Here is a 23383-nt window from a genome sequence, read left to right on the forward strand (position 1 = left end):
CTACAGCGAAGGAGAGAAAAGGAGAGAGAGACAAGAGGCGGACACGGAGAGTTAGAATCAGCTGCTACATGGTCTCGATTACCAATAGAATGTGCAAATTGTGTTGGAGTGAACAGTAGCTTTCAGAATATAATGAGACATCTGGAGCAATGAAGTGCCCCTCTATATTCCACCAGCAATTATTCACTGGTCATTTACATGCATTGATTTTCTTATTCACACTACTCAAAGCGGTCTAAGGACTCTGAATTATACAGCTAAAAGCATACAGAATATACAGATTATCGCCTTCCAGACTCGGTAGACCGGCATTTGATTATTATGCTCATTATCATCGTTAGCGCTTAGGCTAAGAATAAAAATCAACTGCTTCTTCGTCATCAGCAGTCTAATTTCTACCCAATGTGAAGATTAGTAAATACTGTAGCTAAGTTAGTCTGCTTCGACAGTATCTCTCCCCTCGCACCTCCTTTCCGTCCGGTGCCCAGCTTGGCTACAGGCAGACCCCAGTGCAATGCTGGCCTGTGCCAGGTGGGCGGCAGACCCTGCGGGGAGGTCTACGAGGAGGCAGATGGGATGGGGATGAAAGTGGAAGACAGTTGACCGTGCCGCTTTGATGCTGGTCGGAAGCTCTCACAAGCTGCTGCCCCACACTGAACCCAAAAACACTCTCCTCTCAGATCTCGTTCCACAGCTCCAGCCCGGACGGGGAAGAAAGTCCAAAACCCCCCAGCATCAAACCTCATGGTGTCCTCCTCTCTCGCCTTAAAAAACTAAATTTCCCTTCTATTCACTCACACACAACAAGAGGACAGTTTCTTCTCCTCTCCTCAATTGGAGAAGCAGTGACTAGATCAATGGTGCACATCTACCAATTATGTGTCTCAACTCCTGAGCTGGTGTCTGATCAATCCTAGCAGTAGAACACTGAGATCAACACTAACAGGCTCTCCACAGCCCATCTCTCAACCAACCCGAAGAAGAGAACACCAAGGATGACTTGTAACAAAAGGTCTGGGAATTACAGTTAGAAATAAGTAGGAAATCTGTCAGAGATGTCTGTTAAATCGACTATATGTGTTGTAGAGGGAAGGAACTCTTATATGAAGTAGGTAGGGGGAAGCAGCAGAGAGAGTAACAAGTGGATTGACCGTCAATCCTCACGTCAATTCTCAATTCACCGGTTTGGTGGTCTGTGTCCAAATGAGAGCGTCAGCTCAGAAATAATCATTTCATGGGGCGAGAAAGCAACAGAATGACTTAGATATAAGTGAGAGAGAGAGAGAGAGAAAAAAAAACAGGTTGGACGCACAAACAAGCTGTAGGAGGCGTGCGCACATAACTCGAGGCCTTACCTCGATGCGTCTCCGTCAGTCTTTACATTTGGGATCAGTCTTTACGTTTGGGCTTCACGTGCAGGCAAGGTCAAATGTGAAACCTGCTCAAGGCAACAGCCCGATTTTCATAGCCGTGATGATGGTGCGTCGGCATTCCTCACCCTGGAATAGCGATGATAAAGTGGGCTGACTTGCCGGTCTACCCTATTACCAGTCAATATCAAACGATGGCTGGCTGATGACATCAACTAATCCCAGGGTCTGCAACATGTGACCTAATAATCCTCATTCAATTCACTCTAACAACCTCGTGTGGAGTGAAATAAACACCTCGAGGAATGGTTTGTCCGAACATAGTATATTGAATATACTGTACTGTCTATGGGAAATCAAATGGATCACATAAAAAACAAAACATGTTTGATGTACGTACGATTGGTTGTGTTAAATATGCGTTCAGCCAGCTGGCCATTATGGTTCATCAGAGTATCATCCTCTATACCTCCTCCTCAGTATATAATAAAAGGGATGAAGACAGTGGAAAGAGGTGTCACCGCAGCGACCTGAGAAGGTGTTACACTTGGAGAGGAGTGAACCCCCCCCCCCCCCCAAGCAGCCCCTCCTGACGTCTGTGTACGTGCACTAATGAAAACATGGCTGAGGTTAGCGCCCTGCCCCTTACTTTGGCCTGCCCTCCGACGCTGCCTGATTAATGACCTGTTCCTTGGTGACAGGCAGGCAAGCACGCAGGCGGCTGGCCACGGCCATCACATCACACCGTGTTAGTGGAGAGAATATCCTCTCAACTAGATGCATGTTAATTGCACCATAGCAGGCAGCAGGTAAATGAATCCATAAATCAATCATATTTTATCCACCAGGGCATGAGTCATATAGCCGTCGTCAGAGACAGCTTTGCAAAGCAAAACAGAGACAGTATAATGGCTTTGGCAAGCACACAACAGATGAGATGGATGATATCACAGTTGATTATATGTGGGTATTACCACCTGAATTAAACAACACAATATTCTCACAACACACTATAGAGAATGTAATATTCTCTCTCCTGACATGACAAAGAAGGCTGTTTTGTATCCAAAAATCGGTCAATAGTGAAAATAAATGTACATGCTGTTCAGCAGTTATTAAAAATGCCACTCTAGCTTACAATGACATTCAGTTCACAAGCCTACTCTGACTTTAAACAAAAAAATTAAATCTATTTCAATGTGATTATAGGACAAAATGAGCATATAATATAAAGGCCTTCATACGTTAATTGCTTTAGTTACACATATCATATCAAATCCATGCTCGAGTTGCATATTTTCAAAGAGGAGAGCCAGCATCAAAGCTGCATTTGAATAAGGACACACACAAAAAAACACTTAATTTCTTTCTTTCAGGTGAGCCTTTCTGTCTTTTTGTTTATTTATTTTATCCAGATGTTTGCCTATCATCCTTTTAAATAGCACTTATGGTGATAGTCTTTTCTTTCCTTCCTGCTCCGGTGTGTAAATTGGCCACAACATGCCACTCAGAGGGGTTTATCCCACACAGACAGTTTAACAAAACCACAGATGAATACAAAACCAAGCCAAACAGAACAAAACAAAACAGCAAGACAAAACTGTGTTCATAGTCTCTCTTTCACAGTAAACACTTCTCTCATCCTGAGGGAGGGCGTGTAAAGCCAGTGCAATTAACGAGTAAATGGAGATTTTACAGATAATGAACAGGAATTCAACTGGAGTGTAGATCTATTAGTATTCTACCAGACATGCCAGGACATAATGGTAAAGCTATCAAGGGCAACAGAAATTTAGCATAAGAATTTATGTAATGAATCCTGTTTGGGAGTCAAGTCACGGAGGGCTGAACTGTTGGAGGTTCTGGCTGTTTCTCTCTCAATACCAATACCTCCAGAATATCAGGCAGGCAGGGCCAGGTCTGTCTGCAAGGTGCAACCACGGCAACACATTGAGCTGGGCGCTATAACACACTGAACCATACCAACGGTGCCAGAGTCAGTCAAACTAATCTAATAAAAAGCGACATCAAAAGGTTCGGGAGTCGAGTCCCTAGCACCATGGCTTTTTTAAGGGACCACAAAGTCATTGACTTTATTGTGTTATCCCCGACTGGTTCTTAAAATGTTTGTACTGTGTGTATATGTAATTTTTTAAACTGTCAAATCAAAACCAATCAACCAGCCTTTGAAGACTTCCACAACAAAAACAAAAAAAAATCTGACAGGACAGCAACCACAATGACGCGAGTTGAACTCAGAGAAAAACATGTTATATAACTAACCCATCCATTCTCAGAGGATGTCTCTCCTAGACAGAGCTCACATAAAATAATTGTGAAAAACGGACTCAGTAGGGTTGAAACAGAGAAAAAAGGCATTTGGAAATTGAACAAGCTACAAACACTACCATTTAACATGGCTGCCATTAATAGTGCATAATTAATTCCAATAAACATGCCATCAACATGCGAATACAGCATCAGTGCGTACCATAATAATCAGCGGCTTGGTCTTCATGTTACAGGAGCCATACAATATGGGCTTTCACGCTACGTTGTGAGCATACAGTAGTAGGGCTAATATATACTGTAATAGGGCTCATACATGCAAATTGGCTAAATACAGGCTATGCATTCTGTTGTTGAGAATATAGGAGGAACACCTACAGGCCAAAAGCACCATTGCACAGGTGGCCACTACTCGCTACACTTTGTGATTTTTTATCTTCCCCAACCCCGTTTAATTTCAGGGCTCCTCAGCAGAAATCGACTGCTGGAGGAGGACATTCAATCTGCAGATAGAGAGAGAGAGGAAGAGAGTGAGAGAGAGAGAGAGGAATGGTTCAGCCTTCTCAAACAAGCCCATGGGGATACAGGGAGAGAGCGGACCGGGCAGCGACTCAGCTCACCTCTCAGGATAATGGATTTTTTTATTATTTCATTTCAATTCACCATTTCTTGGAATGTGATGAGACTGGACCCTAGAGTATGACAGTGTTACAGTGCCTTTGCAGAATTATTCAGACCCCTTGGATTTCTTCACATTTTACTGTGCTACAAAGCGGGATTCCAAATAAAAAGTCAACAATGTACACAAAATACTCTGGAATGTCAAAGTGATCATATGTATATTTTTTAAAATAAATAAAACATTCAGAACTAAAATACAGTCACTGCATCAGTATTCAGACCCTTTGTTATGGCAAGCCTAAATTAGTTCAAGACTCAAATGTGGCTTAACAAATCACAGAATAAATTACATGGACACTGTGTGAAATAATAGGGGTTGACATGATTTTTGAATGACTAAACCCTCCTCTGTCCCCCATACACACACAACCTCTGTAAGGTCCCTCAGTCAAGTATTGAATTTCAAGGACAGATTCAACTACAAAGAGAACGGAGCTTTTCGAAAGCCTCTTAAAGATGGTCAGTGATTGGTAGATGGGTAACAATAACAAATCAGACATTGATTATCTCTTAAGCATAGTCAAGTAAATAATTATGCTGTGGATTATGTATTAAACCACCCAGACACCTCAAAATATACAGTTGTCCTTCTGAACTGAGCTGTTGAAGCCATTGGTGATTTTATAACAGCTACACTTTAATGATTGTGATGGGAGAAAACTGAGGATGGATTAAACAACATTGTAGGGACCTAAATGACAGAGTGAATAGAAGAATACAAATACACAGAAATAATATATATTCCAAAACATGCAACAAGTCACTAAAACACAGCAAAGAACTACACTTTTTGCATAAATGCAAAGCCTTATGTTTGGGCAAATCCAACTCAAACCGTCACTGAGCAACTACCTCCTTATTTTCAAGCATGATGGTGGCTGCATCATGGTATGAGTATGCTTGACATTAACAAATACTGGGGAGTTTTTCAGGATAAAAAGAAACAGGATGGAGCTAAGCACAGGCAAAATCCTAAAGGAAAACCTGCTTTACACCAGAGACTGGGAGAGGAATTCACCTTTCAGCAGGACAATAACCTACAATAAATCTACAACGGATTTCCTTACCAAGAAGACAGTGAATGTTCCTTAGTAACCAAGTTCAAGTTTTGACTTAAATCTGCTTGAACATTTATGGCAAGACTTGAAAAAAGTACTGTGAGCCATGATCCCCAAACATCTTGACAGAGCTGGAATAATTTAGAAAATAATAAAATGGGTAAATATTGCACAATGCAGGTGTGGAAAGCTCTGAGAGATTTTACCCAGAAAGACTCACAGCTGTAATCACTGCCAAAGGTGTTTCTAACATGTATTGACTTATGCAACAACTATATTTTAGTTATTACATTTTTCTTCCACTTTGACATTTAGAGTATTTTGTGTACATTGCTGACAAAAAAATGACAATTAAATCCATTTGACTCCCACTTTGTTTCACTAAAGAAGGAGGATTCTTTATAGATAACATTGATGTCATCGCTGAATAATTTGGTAGCTCATTTATGCACGGTAGTTCCTTGGCGCATAAAGACTAGGGCAAGCATTTCGTGAGGGAATTATATAAAATAGTGCACTTATGAAAGTACTTTTCTTGCCCAGGCAAACTGGCGACCCAGCATATGTTAGCAAAAAGGTGAACGATAATGGCAAGTAAAATAAATACTTTATTTGAATGACTAGATTTGGTTGATAGCTTCATTATTTTGACATGTAGCTGTTTTAAAGGTCATTTTCTGCAATTCTTCAGATTTTTTTCATTGAGCTGAAATAAAATTTTGAAGATTTGAAGTTAATTTCCAGCAATTCTATACAGTTTGGCATGGAGTTGAGGGACAATTTTGCAGCTTTAAAAGCACATTTCCTGCATTTATATGCATTTTGCAATGGCTAATGCTGTATTCCTCTGAGCAAACAAAATCAATGGGCATGTGCCCTGACGGTCTAATTTCTATTCGATTGTTAGTTCTCAAACATTGTATAATGAAAAATTATATATAGTTCAATATCTTTTCTGCATGCTTTTTATCTGGTTTTAGTCGTTTAAGTTGACAATGAAACCGTTTTTCCATCCCGAAAATTACCACTTAAGACAGCCCGCCTAAGAATTTTCTATACAGAAAAACCCCTGTAATTAGCTCAAATGACTATAATTTCCTCTATATTAAAGGGATGGTTTGAGATTTTGGCAATGAAGCCCTTTATCTACTTCCCCAGAGTTGGATGAACAGGAACAGCTAGCACGGTAACTGTTCCTGAAGACAGCCAGTCATTGCGCTAATGCTAGTTAGAGGTAGTTTCACGAGCCTATGCTAACTTATTTCATACTGGACGCAGAGACATAAAAAGGTTATCCACAATAGCCTTCTGTTGTAGCTAGCTAGCGAAAATGTATTAAAGAAAATGTTGGTATGTGTCTTTCTACCGTAGTCATTTGCAATATGGTAACCTTACAGTTGATTTGTTCCATTGCAAAGAAAATGGCTTTTCCAAGCCAAACCCAAGTCACTGCCTCCCTGAAAATGTGTGTGTGTGTGTGTGTGTGTGTGTGTGTGTGTGTGTGTGTGTGTGTGTGTGTGTGTGTGTGTGTGTGTGTGTGTGTGTGTGTGTGAGAGAGAGAGAGAGAGAGAGCATGTGTGTGCTAGTGTGTGAATGTACTGTATGAGTTATATTATCTCCAGCAGTGGTATGATGGACAGCATGTCGGGTGGTTCCAGGTCATAGGGTAAAGGGTCAGGCCCCAGATGAAATGTTGTTTTATGCCTATGAGGGAGACTCTGTAAAGACCAAGCAGTATTAATGGGTAAAACTAAGTAAAAGTGCTAGCGCTGCAAGATGCCCCAGACAGGGGCATCTGAAAGACAAAGAATTATGAACTGAAGTGTGTGAGGTCAGGCCCATATGCCCCGACAGAAGCTATATTAATCTGCCTGCTGAGAACAGGCACTGAGGGGGCAGGGAGAGAGGGAAGAGAGAAGAGGAGAGACGGAAGGGGGAGAGGAGAAAAGGGCAAGGAGCACTAGGGGGAATTGATAGTGAGCGAATAGACGCAGGGTTCTTGTACTGTTTTGTTTTGTGTGTAGTTTGCATTTGTGTAAGTGTATATAGCTGTCAATGTAAAGTGTAGGATTAGGAAGAGGAAATTGGATTGCTGTCCACAGTAGAAAGGGAAGTCATAAAACCTAATAAACTAACTAACAAACAGTGGTGTAAAGTACTTAAGTAAAAAATACTTTGAAGTACTACTTAAGTAGTTTTTTTGGGTATCTTACTTTACTATTTATATTTTTGACACCTTTTACTTCACTACATCCCTAAAGAAAATAATGTACTTAAAAATATAAAAAATCCCCTGACACCCAAAAGTTACATTTTGAATGCTTAGCAGGACAGAAGTTACATTTTGAATGCTTAGCAGGACAGAAGTTACATTTTGAATGCTTAGCAGGACAGAAGTTACATTTTGAATGCTTAGCAGGACAGAAGTTACATTTTGAATGCTTAGCAGGACAGAAGTTACATTTTGAATGCTTAGCAGGACAGAAGTTACATTTTGAATGCTTAGCAGGACAGAAGTTACATTTTGAATGCTTAGCAGGACAGAAGTTACATTTTGAATGCTTAGCAGGACAGAAGTTACATTTTGAATGCTTAGCAGGACAGAAGTTACATTTTGAATGCTTAGCAGGACAGAAAATGGTCGAATTCACACACTTATCAACAGAACCTCCCTGGTCATTCCTAAAGCCTCTGACCTGGTGGACTCATTAAGCACAAATGCATCGTTTGTCAAATATGTCTGACTGTTGGAGTGTGCCCCTGGCTATCCGTAAATTTAAAAAACAAGAAAATTGTGCCGCCTGGTTTGATTAATATAAGGAATTTTCAATTATTCATACTTCTACTCTTGATACTTAAGAATATTTTAAACCAAATACTTTTAGACTTTTACTCAAGTAGTAATTTACTGGGCGACTTTCACTTTTATTTGAGTCATTCTCTATCAAGGTATCTTTACTTTTACTCAAGTATGACAATTGGGTACTTTTTCCACCACTGCTAACAAACCACCATACTGGAGACTTTTGGGAAAATGCATGGCCTAAAAACCTGAAAAGCAGCAGAACACATCTCATGCTGCTAGGACACCAGATCAGGAAATACAACCCTAACATCCTGAACACGGTCTCGTTATTCCTGCGTATCTCAGCTAACATGATGGAATTGAAAAAAGAGTTCCTACAGTAAAAACTGATTTCCTCACTCAGTAGGAGGCATGCTGGCTGTGACTCAGGCGCCAGGCTCCATTTTGGAAAGGAGGGAACAGGCAGGTAAAGGCACCCGGCGGTAGCAGGAGTAGCAGGAGCTCCTGGCAAATAAAACATCTGAGAGACACGCCCTGTAGTCCCGGTAACATGAATTGTGCATGCGGCGTGTTTGGAGTGTGATCTGGGAACATAGAGGAGCGACTCACAACCCAGCAGGAGCATAGCAATCACACACCAAACAAAAGGCAGAACAGAGGGGGAGAGGAGGACACCAGCTTCTATCTACCAGAACACCAGAGAGAGAGAGCAGCAGGCAGGGCCTCTGCCTGTGTGCCAGTGTGGCTGTGTGTGAAGATAGGCAATGGCAGAAGGGGATGTTGAGTTCAGAGCTCTAGCAGCTGGGCAGAGGGCACCCACAAACCTGACCGGAGCCTTTAAGTTTAAGGTAAAGACCTTTGTCACTTGGATAAATACAGCCAGCTGTACAGTACCAGGAGCTGATAGGAAGCATACAGTGTTCCTGTCCCTCTGAATAGGGAGGGTGTCCAAACATGAATGGATAGCAAGCAGGGAGACAGTGATACTGACCTGGTCTCCAGGGGCACGCTGCTGTTCAGCGCCCAGCTTTCCTGGAGCTGGACTGACTCTGGTGTGGAGGGGCCCTCCCCGGGGGCCGTCGGGGGGGCATGGGTTTGGCCGCGGCGGCTGGCCAGGGTGTTGCGGTTCAGGGAGTTGGCCGACGACTGGTGGTGGTTGTGAGGAGGAGGGAGTGGCGGCCGCAGAGACTGACTGTGGTGGTTGTTGGGAGGACCTGAAGGAGAACACAGGAACAAATGAGGGCTTATTGTTGGACAGGAATGGTGTTCTAGCGCATAGTGTATATTTCAGTTGTTATAGCCTTGGCGGGGGCTTTATAAATGTGTACTACTTCAGCCTGAATTGACTGATTTAATGAAAGCATTATCCATTGACAGTGATGTATGTTTGGATGCTTTAGTTTCATATAGAACATTTTTCATTTCATGTGTTACAAATTGCTTTATGAGAACATGTCAGATCGAAATACAAAAACACCTCTGAAGAAATAACTAAAATTGTACAAGTATAATATTTTACAGACAAAATCCAACCTCCTGTAGAGTGACCAATTCTCCTTAACATTTATGAAAATAACTTTGTGAAAGTTAAATGTTAATTATGATTAAAACTATCCCAATGTTGGAATCAAGTGTTCTTAACTTTTAAACCTTTAATCAAATAATATGATACAAATACATTATTGTAGCAGCCCTAAATCATTCCATTTAATCATTACTTCTGATTTTGGCAAATGAGATCTAAATCTCTAAATTAAGAAAATATCACTAATTACTCAATTCTAAAGAGAAATATTTGAACGATTCTAATTTCTATCTACAGATACTATATATTACAGAGAACAAATTGTGTAGCAACATGAATAAAATCTTAGTGCTTCCACCTCCACACATTCTTTACAAAGCCTGCGTGATGGACTGATCGGACAATGGCAAGACATCAATGAATCAACATATTCCTCAAAAAGGGTCAAAAGAAAAGACAATATATACTTCTTCCATGATGCAATAACAGTCTTATTGACTAAAAAGGCAACACCTACTGTATAAAAAAAAGCACACAAACACACACACTGAGGGTACAAAAGGACATAGACAGACCTGGTGACTCCAGGTGAAATAATGATCCCTTATTGATGTCACTTGTTAAATCCACTTCAAAATCAGTGTAGATGAAGGGTGAGGAGACAGGTGTAAAGGAGGAATTTCAAGCCTTGAGACATGGATTGTGTGTGTGTGCCACTCAGAGGGTGAATGGGCAAGACAAAAGATTTAAGTGCCTTTAAAAGTGGTATGGTAGTAGGTGCCAGGCACACCGGTTTAAGTGTGTTAACAACTGCAACGCTGCTGGGTTTTTCACACTCAACAGTTTCCTGTGTGTATCAAGAATGGTCCATCACCAAAAGGGACATCCATCCAACTTGACACAACTGTGGGAAGCATTAGTCAACATGGGACAGCATCCCTGTGGAACGCTTTGACACCTTGTATAGTCTATGCCCCGATGGATGAATTGAGGGCAAAAGGGGGTACAACTCAAGATTAGGAAGGTGTTCCCGATGTTTTGTATACTCCGTGTGTATTCTCCAACGGGTTTCTCCTTCCTTTCCTTGTACAATTAATTTCAGCTATTGAACCTTTCAGGAGTAACATAAAAATATCAGTTACCCATACAGTATGTCATGTCAACATGGTAAGAAACAGTGGGCCTACCTGATTACGTACACAGCACTGATAACTGAAAGAATGAGAGTCATACCAAGACCTAAGACATGAGCTAAGAAAGGGAGAGGCCCTTTACACAAAACGTCTTGTGAAAAGAGGAGAAATGAAAAAAGGGATTGGGCCGAGTTGAGATCAGTCATGGTTTGGAGGGCCAGGGTGTGTAATCTCCCACACCACACTGTGTAAGAACTGGAGAAAGACCCAGTGCTACAAAACCCACAGTTCACAAAAGCTGCATTTGGACTGCAGGGACGCAGGGAACAATCTGAGCAGCACAATAGGGGCTGAGAGCAGTGGATTATAAAGTGTGACGTGTCCATCAAAGCACCACTCCACACAACAGCCCTGGCTAAACACAATGGTATTCTGGTACTAACCCTTTAATGTGCTCTGATAACCTTGGTCGGGCTCTGATCTAATGCTTCTTCCACTGTTTCCCCCTGCAAAACTGCCGTTCAAACTCAAAATCGAGCTGACAGCCATGGAGGTTGTTTACCAACCCTCAAAAAGGTCTGTGGGCACACAAAAGGACACGCAGTCAGAGGCCTCAGTTTCTAACCTTCAGTAACGACATCCCTGTGTGAAACAGTGGAATCCCACAAACACAATGGCCGACTCCTCATCTGTTTAAACATACTGCCGAGATCACAGTGGAGATCTGAGCAGGGGGGTTATCAAAGTCCCTTCTGTAATACGCAGATTACAGCATTCTGCAGCATGCTGGCCTTTATTAGTCTACTGTATTGTGTGTTTAATAGCTCTAATACAATGGCCTTTAAGACGGAATGAATGTCCTTTCATCCGCTTTGGGGTGGCAGGCAGCCTAGTGGTTAGAACGTTGGGACAGTAACCAAAAGGTTGCTGGATCGAATCCCCGAGCTGACAAGGTAAAAATGAAAAATGTGTCTTTCTTCCCCAGAACAAGGCAATTAAGCCACTGTTCCCAGGTAGGCCGTCATTTTAAATCATAATTTGTTCTTTATTTATTTGCCTAGTTAAATATATCTATTTTTAATTAAGATTAAGATCACTTTATTGGTCGATAGCACAATTTGACTTCCGCTTTTAGCTCAACCCTTCCGAAATACACACATCCAGGTTTGGAGAGGTGCAGGGGGCTGCCACACTGAGAGTCTGGGGAGCTGGGATTCCGCAGTAGAGGAATGGCAGGGCACCTACAGTTGAAGTCGGAAGTTTACATACACCTTGGCCAAATACATTTAAACTCAGTTTCACAAATCCTGACATTTATTCCTAGTAGAAATTCCGTGTCTTAGGTAAGTTAGGGATCAACACTTTATTTTAAGAATGTGAAATGTCAGAATAATAGTAGAGAGAATGATTTACTTCAGCTTGTATTTCTTTCATCACGTTCCCAGTGGGTCAGAAGTTTACATACACTCAATTAGTATTTGATAGCATTGCCTTTAAATGGTTTAACTTGGGTCAAACGTTTCGGGTAGCCTTCCACAAGATTCCCACAATAAGTCATTTTGGCCCATTCTTCCTGACAGAGCTGGGGTAACTGAGTCAGGTTTGTAGGACTCCTTGCTCACACACGCTTTTTCAGTTCTGCCCACACATTTTCTATAGGATTGAGGTCAGGTGATGGCCACTCCAATACCTTAACTTTGTTGTCTTTAAGCTGTTTTTCACAACTTTGGAAGTATGCTTGGGGTCATTGTCCATTTGTAAGACCCATTTCCGACCAAGCTTTAACTACTACTGATGTCGCTTCAATATATCCACATAATTTTCCTGCCTCATGATGCAATCTATTTTGTGAAGTGCACCAGTCCCTCCTGCAGCAAGGCACCACCACAACATGATGCTGCCACACCCGTGCTTCACGGTTGGGATGGTGTTCTTCGGCTTGCAAGCATCCTCCTTTTTCCTCCAAACATAACGATGGTCATTACGGCAAACAGTTCTATTTTTGTTTCATCAGTCCCCATGTGCAGTTGCAAGCCGTAGTCTGTCTTTTTTATGGCAGTTTTGGAGCAGTGGCTTCTTCCTTGCTGAGCAGCCTTTCAGGTTATGTTGATATAGGACTCGTTTTACTGTGGATATAGATACTTTTGTACCGGTTTCCTCCGGAGTCTTCACAAGGTCGTTTGCTGTTGTTCTGGGATTGATGTGCACTTTTCGCACCAAAGTACGTTCATCTCTAGGAGACAGAATGCGTCTCCTTCCTGAGCGGTATGACAGTTGCCTGGTCCCATGGTGTTTATATACTATTGTTTGTACAGACGAACGTGGTCCCTTCAGGCGTGTGGAAATTGCTCCCAAGGATGACCAGACTTGTGGAGATCTCCAATCTTTTTTCTGAGGTCTTGGCTGATTTCTTTTGATTTTCCCATGATGTCAAGCAAAGAGGCACTGAGTTTGAAGGTAGGCTTTGAAATACATCCACAGGTACACCACCAATTGACTCGAATGATGTCTGTTAGCCTATCAGAAGCTTCTAAAGCCATGACATAAATTCCAGAAAATTTCCAAGCAGTTTAAAAGCACAGTCAGCTTAGTGTATGTAAACTTCTGACCCACTGGAATTGGGATACAGTGAATTATAAGTGAAATAATCTGTCTGTAAACAATTGTTGGAAAAACTACTTGTGTCATGCACAAAGTGGATGTCCTAACCGACTTGCCAAACTATAGTTTGTTAACAAGAAATTTGTGGAGTGGTTGAAAAATGAGTTTAAATGACTCCAACCTAAGTGTATGTAAACTAGCCTAGTGGTTAGAGCGTTGGACTAGTAACCGAAAGGTTGCAAGATTGAATCCCTGAACTGACAAGGTAAAAGTCTGTTGTTTTGCCCCTGAACAAGGCAGTTAACCCACTATTTCTAGACCGTCATTTAATATAAGTGTTTGCCTAGTTAAATAAAAGGTCAACAACAACAAAAATGTATCTGAACTGCTGTTTAAGTAGTTGGGGGGCAGCGGCTTTTTCAGAATGGATGACATGGTGACTTAACCCTGCACAATAAAGAGATGCAGCACGTTTCGGTCACAGCAGAGTGGAGGGGTGCCTAACACAGCACACACATGATCACACACACATACATACACATGAACAGAAAGCAACAACATCAGCCAGGCAGAACCATTGCACTTACACAACCTAACCCTGGAGAATTAGGCCTTTTCTCTTTCTGCCTTGAAGACAATCATTCCAATTCCAAACAAAGTCCTATGAGGAGCAAGAGAGGCGCAAACTAGAAATGAGCAAATGAGGATACAAACTTAATAACAGGCAGCCATGTTGGTAATTACCCACTCCATGGATATAGAATGAACACACTTCTAAAAAGGTTAATTGCTTTTCTGTCAGCAAGGCAGCTCCTCGCTACAGAGTGACAGAAATGGAAATTGAGAGCGTGTCTGTTTTCTTTATATGGAATCAGAAAATATATTATATTTATTGTAAGAAATATGTATTACACAACAAGAACAACAAAAAATGCTAAATTATAAAAAATAAAAAAATGTCTTCATTAAAAACCATGTTTTATGGCAAGATTTATCCAAGTAAAATTGGTATCAGCCAAGCTGCAGCAACATCCATATGAGCATGACTAAAACTTTGTTCTGTAGCTTTAGATCTCATCCTGCATCGCATCATAAGCTCCTTTAATGTAAAAACTGTTGGGAAACAGCACTGAGCTGTAGTTCCACCCATACATGACATTCATTTTCCCCCTCTATCTTCTACCTCCTTTTGTTTTTCTAAATGTCTTTTTTTTTCTCCCCCGCCATTTAAGAGAGTTGATTCACAATTGAGTTCTAATCTACTGTGCAAACCTACAGTACGCAAAAGACAACTCAACAAAAACACAGGGACGAGAGCCCATGTCAAATAAGCTACTATATGATGGTTGTCGTTTTGGAATCATTCCTGAACAACAACAAAAAAACTGGATGACAGGCTCAAGCCAATTTGCTACAAAACTCAGTTTAAACTTGAAAAATCTCTGTTTGAACTTGAAAATCTGCTCCAACTCTCTTTAAAACAGTATGGGAAAGGAGGAAAACACACAAACACATGAAATGGTCTTACATGCCTATTTGTTCCTCCAATGTTTAGGAGTCCAGGCAAAATAACAATTGCTGCAGATAATGACCCAGGTGTAGAATGTGTTTTATAGCCACCTCAGCTATCAAAGACTCATGTAGAGAAAAGAGACAGAAAGCTGAGAGGGAATAAAAAAAAAGATATGTCTAAAAGCAATTACAGTTCAGAGGCAATGCAGGGCGAAATGGAAGCACAGCACAACAGCTTCCCGGGTCCGCTTGTTGTTGTTGGTGGTGCATGGCGATGTTGAAATTACTGCAGCTCAGATTCGCAGGCTACGGGCTAGAATGACAAGGATTAAAATAAATTGCCCAACATGAGCAGTGGGAACCTTGGGAAAAACAATACGAGTAAAAGCATAAAATGTCAATTTGGAATGATAAAAGACACAATCTAAACAGGGCAGGAGAAGCCCCAAGACAGCGCAAGGTAATAGAAATTGTGATTTTTACTGTGACTCAGCCTGCTTAAAAATAAATGAGGTGGCATGATTGGAAACGGGGCATTTTTCCGTCTTCCACTCTTTTGCTAGTTCCACCTATCTATCTCTTCACACAAACCAAAGACAGGTGCAAATGTCTTAATTGAAACAGGCCCAAAGGTCAGTGTACTCATGACAGCTCTCAACGCCTCAACGAGTGGTGGACGCCTGCCAAGCTGAATGGGTTAACATTTGACTTCGGCTGCAAATTGGTAAGAACGGTGTTATGGATATGCAAGACCCAGGATTCAGCTGACGGTGTCCAGACATCCTTTTCTTTTACTGCTAGTACATCATATCATAATAGAGAATGGCAGGATTAGCAGAAGCAGTTGAATTCATTTTTTTCCAGGGACTTCTGTTCAGTGAATAAACTTTATGTTGACACTTCTGTTGGGCGTTTCCAGGGCGATAGGATGGGTGGCAAAACAGAACCGCAAGCAACACCACACCGAGTCAGATCAGTGAGCGGCTGTGCTTGAGAAGCAATGGATCATACCCCTACTCTTCCAAACAGGGGAGGATCTGGTACTGCCGAAGGACAGCTCAGTTTCGGAGTGCACTACTTAGCCCTGTCCCCTTGATCTTTTTCTTTCTTGGGGATTTATTTCAAAAGCAAGATTGCAGTACGTTAGTGCAAATGAAATACAGAGACATACTGATGGAGAGAAGAGGGGGGAGATGAGACGGAGGTTGTTTTGAAATATTCAGAGCACACTATTTCTCTGCCTCGGTCACTCATCTCCACTAATTAGACAATAATAACTGTCCAGCAGCAACAGACAAGGAGAAGAGACTACTGCACATTCAACTTGAAACCCCTCCAAATCAAATACCCCAATGCTATGAAATTACATTCATCACCAGAGAGATCTGTGGCATACAATTTATTAACACAAAATTAACACAATTTAAGACCAGACAAATGAACTTTGGTAACAAAGTGGCATAGAGAATGGAGTGATCAAACATTCAAAACACCACACAAACCTCTAGTGATTTCCCTGCTGGAATGTTTTTCTACTTTCAAAACGCATAGACACCGGAAATACACCACAAGAGGGGGAAAAAAACAACAGATGAATAATGCATTGGTAGCATTAGTGCGCTAAGAGCCTGGGTCGTTCCAGGAGTAGCTACTGCGTCTGCCACTGCTCACATCCAGTTCTGGCTAAACCTTCACAGAGAGTGTGGAGAGACAGGCCCCAGCAGGCACACTTACAGTGCTGATGCCATCGACACCTCACTTTTCCCCCATGACACCTGAGAATGTGACGGCCTCAGGAAGGGAGATGGAGCGTACACAAGGTGCTAATGCTGTAGCATGGGTTAGCGCAAAAATTAGCAGGAGACTAACAATGCATACCAATTACGCACAGCCGGCACTAGGGATAAGCCACAAGCAAGGCTGAGAGTGGAGGCTTCAGGGGCAGACTATACGTTTGAAGGCAATGTTTAGCATTTGTTTGGAGAGATGCAACACTGCCACAATATGGAAGGCATATTATGCATCCAAATATGATCATGGGAATGAAAAAGCCGTTACAATAATATAATGTAGAATTTAGGAGCAGGAAACGCAAAAAATCAACAGTCAGCCAACTTCAACACACACTGATTTAAACTGCATATTTTGTTATCCCAATCTAGAGGAGTAGAGGGGACTGATGACCGAGTTGTCATAATAATAAGGGAATCAGTCGATAACTGAATAAGGCACACGGGCAGGAAAGCCAACTGAAATGTAACCTTGGAGAATACAAAGCATTGCAATATGAAGGGGGAAAAAATGGTTCATTATCTGTTTCATTATTCATCTTCTTGGTGGTTGTTGGTGAAAATGTTTCCCTTTGAGAGGTGATTGTACTAGAAAAGTACAGATGAGCATGAAACGACAAAGGTGTGCAGGCGTTACAAAACAGCGCATCAGAATGCTTTGTAGAGAACCATGGTATCCGATTACAGAATTGTGTGTGCTCCACATGCAGGAACCTCAATCAAAAACGATATCAGGATTCATTATCAGAAACAGGGAAAGAGATGCCAGAGTGGAAAACAACAGGCAATTAAAATATGACTTATTCTATCCAGCTACCTAAACAATGGATGGGGAAAAAAAGGAAAAGCACACTTGACAAAGGAGGAGATGACAAGGAAATCTAAAAAGCGCTTTAGATCTGTGATACCTCTTAGAGCTAAAAATACTCCTACGTTCCTTCCATGGAGAACATGAGGGCACAATGTCGACAGTGTTGATACATGTGCCTACCTGTCTAACAATCTGGGTTAATTGTGTTTAGTCCCAAAAAATAATATCACTTCTGTTCTGACTCCAAACAGGACAAGGTGAGAAGCAGAGAGTCATAGCAAAGCATTTTATACAGCAGCACCAGGCCATCAACTTCCGTAAGGATGATATGCTGGTGATATGCTATTTCATGTCGTAGACATACCACTTCGTCATACCTACAAGTATTGACACTTCCGTGGAAAAATCATTCTATGGGTCTTTTAACCGGCTGACTGACGTTGATAGATTTGATTTGATTTCTTGCAAAGATGGTTCATTAACTGCATGCACGTGATGAGTAAAAGCTGGTATGACATATTTTCTTAACAATGTGCATATACATATACATAATGCTTATTCACTTGTTTAGGTCAGAAACATATTGATTTGCGTATTATAAAATCAATAACAGGAGATAGTTTATCTTTTTGCATATGCACTTTGGATGTTAAAGGGCCAATCGACAACTGAAACAATAACAAAGGCATCCACACCACCGCTGTTTTGGTAAAAGCTGAGGGACGGGGCTGGAGAAATGTAACCACTAAAATTCATAAACAGACCTATGGATACAAGGACTGACCATCCATGATATCCAAATGATAGTTTTAACCATGTTTTGAGGTTTTACAATGTTTGTTTACATTTGTTGTTTATAAACAATCGAGTAAAGCAAGCTTATATTTTGGGATCTGATGGGGTACAACAGTTTAACTAAGCTCATGAGGCATTTATACATGTTATATTCATGATGAATCACTGGGTATATATATCATTCATTTATAAGTCTGAATATGAATGAAGTAACTGCGGACTGCCCCTTTAAAGTGCCATGGTCAAATCAATAAAATACAGAAACATTTGCATTATTTTATCTCTAAACACATATTTGAACTTTAAAACATAATACATAACATTTGTGACTACTTCTATGAAATAACTTGTCTAGTTTTCTATTCATTGTTTTTATAATGCAAACAATATTGATTACGGCATGTACACCAAATACAATAATGATGCACTTTTCTAAATGAATTCAAATCGGTGAAAATCAAATTGAAAAATGAATCAGAACAAGTACTGTGTAAAAAGTTTAAAAGTTTAAATCCTAGTACATAGGGTGACTTTTCTTTTTCAAAGTATTCTTAGTTACTCCCTGTTGATGTGGTAAATGATAGGTGAACAGTGAGGAGATGCAATACTCGGTAATATGCAGTACAGCATATTTTAAGAGTAACGCACACGTTGCACTAGAACACTGCCAGAGCAACATGTCGGCACTTAATTTATTTTAATTTTATTTTACCTTTATTTTACTAGGCAAGTCAGTTAAGAACAAATTCTTATTTTCAGCATCAGCACTGAAAAATGGCACATACAGTATTTTCACCAAATTGCTAGCAACCTCTAGCTGCTGCATTTGACTGTTTACTAAACTACTCTGTCTTTCTGTGCTGATTATTTTCCACATTTAGGCCTAACGCACACGCAGCATGGAGAAATGCTACACTAAGACTCAAATCTCCAGAAACACAGCCTCTGGAAGAGCAGAAGGCCATGCAGCAAAACATTATCGAACACAATAATTCATAGGAAAATCATAGACATAGTAGTATCTGTTGAAAACAAGACCTATAAGCTACCATAATGAAAATCCAATTGTGGATTCCCCAATCAATAAGAACCATATCTGTCTTAAGAGGACTAAACTTTTCACTAACCTATTTGATATGGGTGCTTCGCCATGATGTGGCTCCATTGAAAAGTAAACCAATTTCAGCCCTGATGCAAAGTTGATTGAAATTGGCTATAATCACGTTACTCTCGAATTCTGACACCCCCCCCCCCCCCATAAAGATTTATGGCTGATTAAAGGACAGACTAATCTAATTAAGACTAGACCTTGTTCCAGCAAAAAAATCGTTCCAACTGATTTTGCAAAATCCGATTTTCGTTTATAATATTGATATAACACTTACTGATTTAGATCCATAGAAGAGGAAGGAGGTCTCTTTTACAGATTTATTCCCCATCATGCATTGGGGGTCAAGCATCAAGCATTGGGGGTTCAGAAAGAGCCAGAATGACCAAGCACAGAGAATATATATTTTTCTCTCTGTGTTAGTGAGGTGTCACCTCAGTCTATTCACAGCAGAAAACACATGACCCCAACAATGGGTGTCAGTGGCCTTTCAACTCAAAGGCAATGGGATGATGTGGATCAGAAGACAACTTAGGAAAAGGACAGACCCATTTCAAGGAGAAGGTCTATATATAGTCTGTCGCTATAGTGAGTATGAACTTTGGACACAAAAGTGATCTGTTACCTACTAATCGGCACCATAAACAGGATAATTTGGTTAATGTAATATTCTTACGTGTATTAGACCATAATGTACTATTACTTTGTGGTACACAGATGCAGTGGGTTTGAAATATATATGTAAAGCCAACGTGACCAATGAGCTATACAATGTGTATTCTTTTTAGGATCTGTGCTGAAATTCAAACGTAGGCTACAACGTCACACTGAGTGCATTTCAAAAATGTCATATTTCCGTGTAGGACGAGCAGTTTTACAACACTAAAAATATAAACAATACCATGTAAAAATGTGCTATTTTTGGACCATTCATTAACTACAAACAAGTGCACTGGCAAGACAAATACATAGCCTACAGTACACAATTTCATCAAGGGAAAATGTAATACAACATGAAACCACAAAAGCCAAAAGCTGTGCTTCCTAGCCACATTTTAGAAGACATAAATATACAAGTATTATATCTTTAGTGTCGAACGTACAGTCAAAAAAACATAAAAGAATGAGAGAAACCATCGGAAACCCAGACAAAGCCTCCTCTGTATCTCCGGCTACAAGCAGGGTCTCTGTTTGACATCGCAGTAATCGTCTCAAATCCTTTCCTTCCACCATTCTCACCCACTGAGGAGAATTCAGTCACCTAGGAACTCTCATTCTGAATACTGACGTGATTAGAAACTAACAGCTGCATTCACGGTGTTTGGAACAAAAGCACACTCAAAGACGCACAATTTTCTTGCTTGTTCATGCTAGCGCAGAAAAAGGCAAAGCAATTACAGGCAGAAAATACAAAAATGAATTAAGTGGGCCTATTTCTACACCATTCCTAATGACTAATGCTTTTTAATATTCTTTTTTGATAGACATTCACAGTGGGGGGGCAGTTTCACAGATTGAACAGATTGAATTTAAACTCCAAATTCCCTTAATTCAACATCTTTCAAGGATATTTTTGCATTTCAGACTCAATTCAATAATTCTATGTAATACTACTTCAATTTAATAATACTTTATTAAACCACAATTTATCCATTGTGATATTTATCCATTTCCAAAGCATTGATAAATTCACCGGTTTGCTTTTTTTGAACTAAAAATTAACACATAACTTCCATTTTATAGAAAATATATTCTTAGCCAATTAAAATGTATGTATTTTCTTTAAATACTAATGTACACTAATAAACTTTCCTAATTGTATCCAATAAACCACAGAGAAGAGTGGAAATATAAACCCTAAGTGTGTTCCTCATTGAATATGCAACCAGTCTCACAAGCACAGGTAGAAACTGAGTGAATGATAAGGGATTCATAATTTACTATGGAATGGTAGTTATTAATATGGAAATAATATGCTCTGATTCAAAGGAGCTGCTTTCAAAACTCTTTCCTATTTTTATGACTTTGGGTGGCATAAGAGCAAATAATTGTAAATTCATATTGACTACTTTCTTTGCTGTGTGAAAAATATTTGGAATTGCAGTATATCAATGAATTCAATCTTAGCATATACATTTGATTTTCTACCTGAAGCGAGTGAGTCATTTCTTAAAAAAGGACTGAGGTTCATTATGATTTTAACATTACAAATGATCGTTGTAGAATGTCCTTCACCTTCAACGATATGGCATAATCGTTTACTATGCGCTTACTTTTGGGTTTTAAAACTAAATCTAAACTATTCAGAGATCTGTATCTATCCCTGAACCACAGTGAATAAAGACAGAGAGATATGCCATGGTAGATGGCATATTAATGATACTCTACATTGGCTGGGGATGGTCTTACCCGCAGAGGGGGGCTGGGGTGGAGGTGCGCAGGCCCGGAGTAGGTAAGAATTGGGGGAGAATTCATCATCAGGAGGGGGGTCCAGCATGACGTGGGGGGAGCCGCTGTCCAGCAGGGGCACTTGGCACTCCCTGATGGCTGGGGGGGCAGGATGGGGAGGGCCAGTGGGTGGAGGTGGGGCAGGGGGTAGCAGGCTGGACGAAGGTGTGGGAGGTAGGGGACGACCTGGGGAGCACACACACACACACACACACACACAGAAGATGGAGGGCACGTGTTACTATGCACACTGGTATTGTAAATTACAGGAGGACAATAGGCGGCGTCCTCTTTGAACATGAAGAAGTGCTAGAAATTACACAACCTCGTCTCCATGTCAATACAATGCTCTTTTAGACACACTGTCAATCTCTACCAGCATTGTCAATTCAATCAATCTCTACCAGCATTGTCAATCTCTACCAGCATTGTCAATCTCTACCAGCATTGTCAATCTCTACCAGCATTGTCAATCTCTACCAGCATTGTCAATCTCTACCAGCATTGTCAATCTCTACCAGCATTGTCAATCGCTACCCGTATTCATGTGTTCAAGAGGAGACTGTCAATTCCATTGACAGCTGAGCGATAAAATAACGATAATGAAAGACGAGAGAAACAATGGAGAAAGAAAGAGATATAGAAAATGGAGAAGTATTGCAGGGCTTTCAATTCCTTCAATCGCTCTGATAACCTTGCTCTTTAATAGCAGCACACTGAAAGGAGGTCAACTTTGATGTCCTATACAGGCTTTTAAATGAACCATCATGTACGGTATTTTATTTGCCTTGAAATAAGAACTCCTGCGTTTGACTCTGACCTTGAGAAATAAATAGTGAAAGCCTATGAGTTTTCATTAGGATTCTTTGTGCCATCGATGGTGCAGAATTGTCTTTATTTTGCCATAGTCATGGGGGATCTACCTCCTTTTTATCTATTTTGCAACCAAACCAGATGGCACTGAGAAAATAACATTGATTTGCACGATTAAGCCTGCAGTAACACTAGAGTTCAACATTTGGTTAAAGCAGAATGGTTGACCCCAACAGAAAATCCAAGGGGTAGCCTTATGTTTTTTTTTTCTTTTTTTCTCACATTCAATATGAAAATATAAAATAAATAAAATATTAGGCCATCAAATATTTGGTTTGTAAAAGGAACTATGTCCACGAACCACAAGTATTTAACTTGTGAAATGGGACATAAACGTGCTTATTAGGACATTTCAAGGAGATAACAAAAGGAGATTATATTAATAAATGTGTTTTGAGAATGATCAAAAATATATGATCAATTGTGGCCTAGAAATTCCAGAAAATACTCATTCTTCAAGACAAGTAAGCAAAGTACATTTATGGCTACCATTTCTCAAAATAATTATTGCTCCATTTTCTGATTTCAGTCAATTACAGCATTTTATTTAACATATTTAATATATTCTGTTTTCCTACTTATG

General features: G+C 40.4%; 1 protein-coding gene across 2 annotated transcripts in view; it reads right to left on the reverse strand.

The window, feature by feature from the left end:
- The window catches only part of LOC109893019 (teneurin-2), a 74196-nt gene that overhangs the window by 41790 nt on the left and 9023 nt on the right, over positions 1-23383 (reverse strand). The window contains exons 2-3 of one of the 2 annotated variants that reach the window (XM_031826987.1): positions 21889-22113; positions 9196-9418 (exon numbers count right to left, since the gene is read on the reverse strand). In XM_031826987.1, the coding sequence (XP_031682847.1) occupies positions 9196-9418; positions 21889-22113 (448 nt within the window). The remainder of the gene's footprint in view (positions 1-9195; positions 9419-21888; positions 22114-23383) is intronic. The other variant, XM_031826989.1, reaches the window with a different exon arrangement.

This window comes from Oncorhynchus kisutch, linkage group LG6, assembly GCF_002021735.2.
Source record: "Oncorhynchus kisutch isolate 150728-3 linkage group LG6, Okis_V2, whole genome shotgun sequence".
Lineage (NCBI taxonomy): Eukaryota > Metazoa > Chordata > Actinopteri > Salmoniformes > Salmonidae > Oncorhynchus > Oncorhynchus kisutch.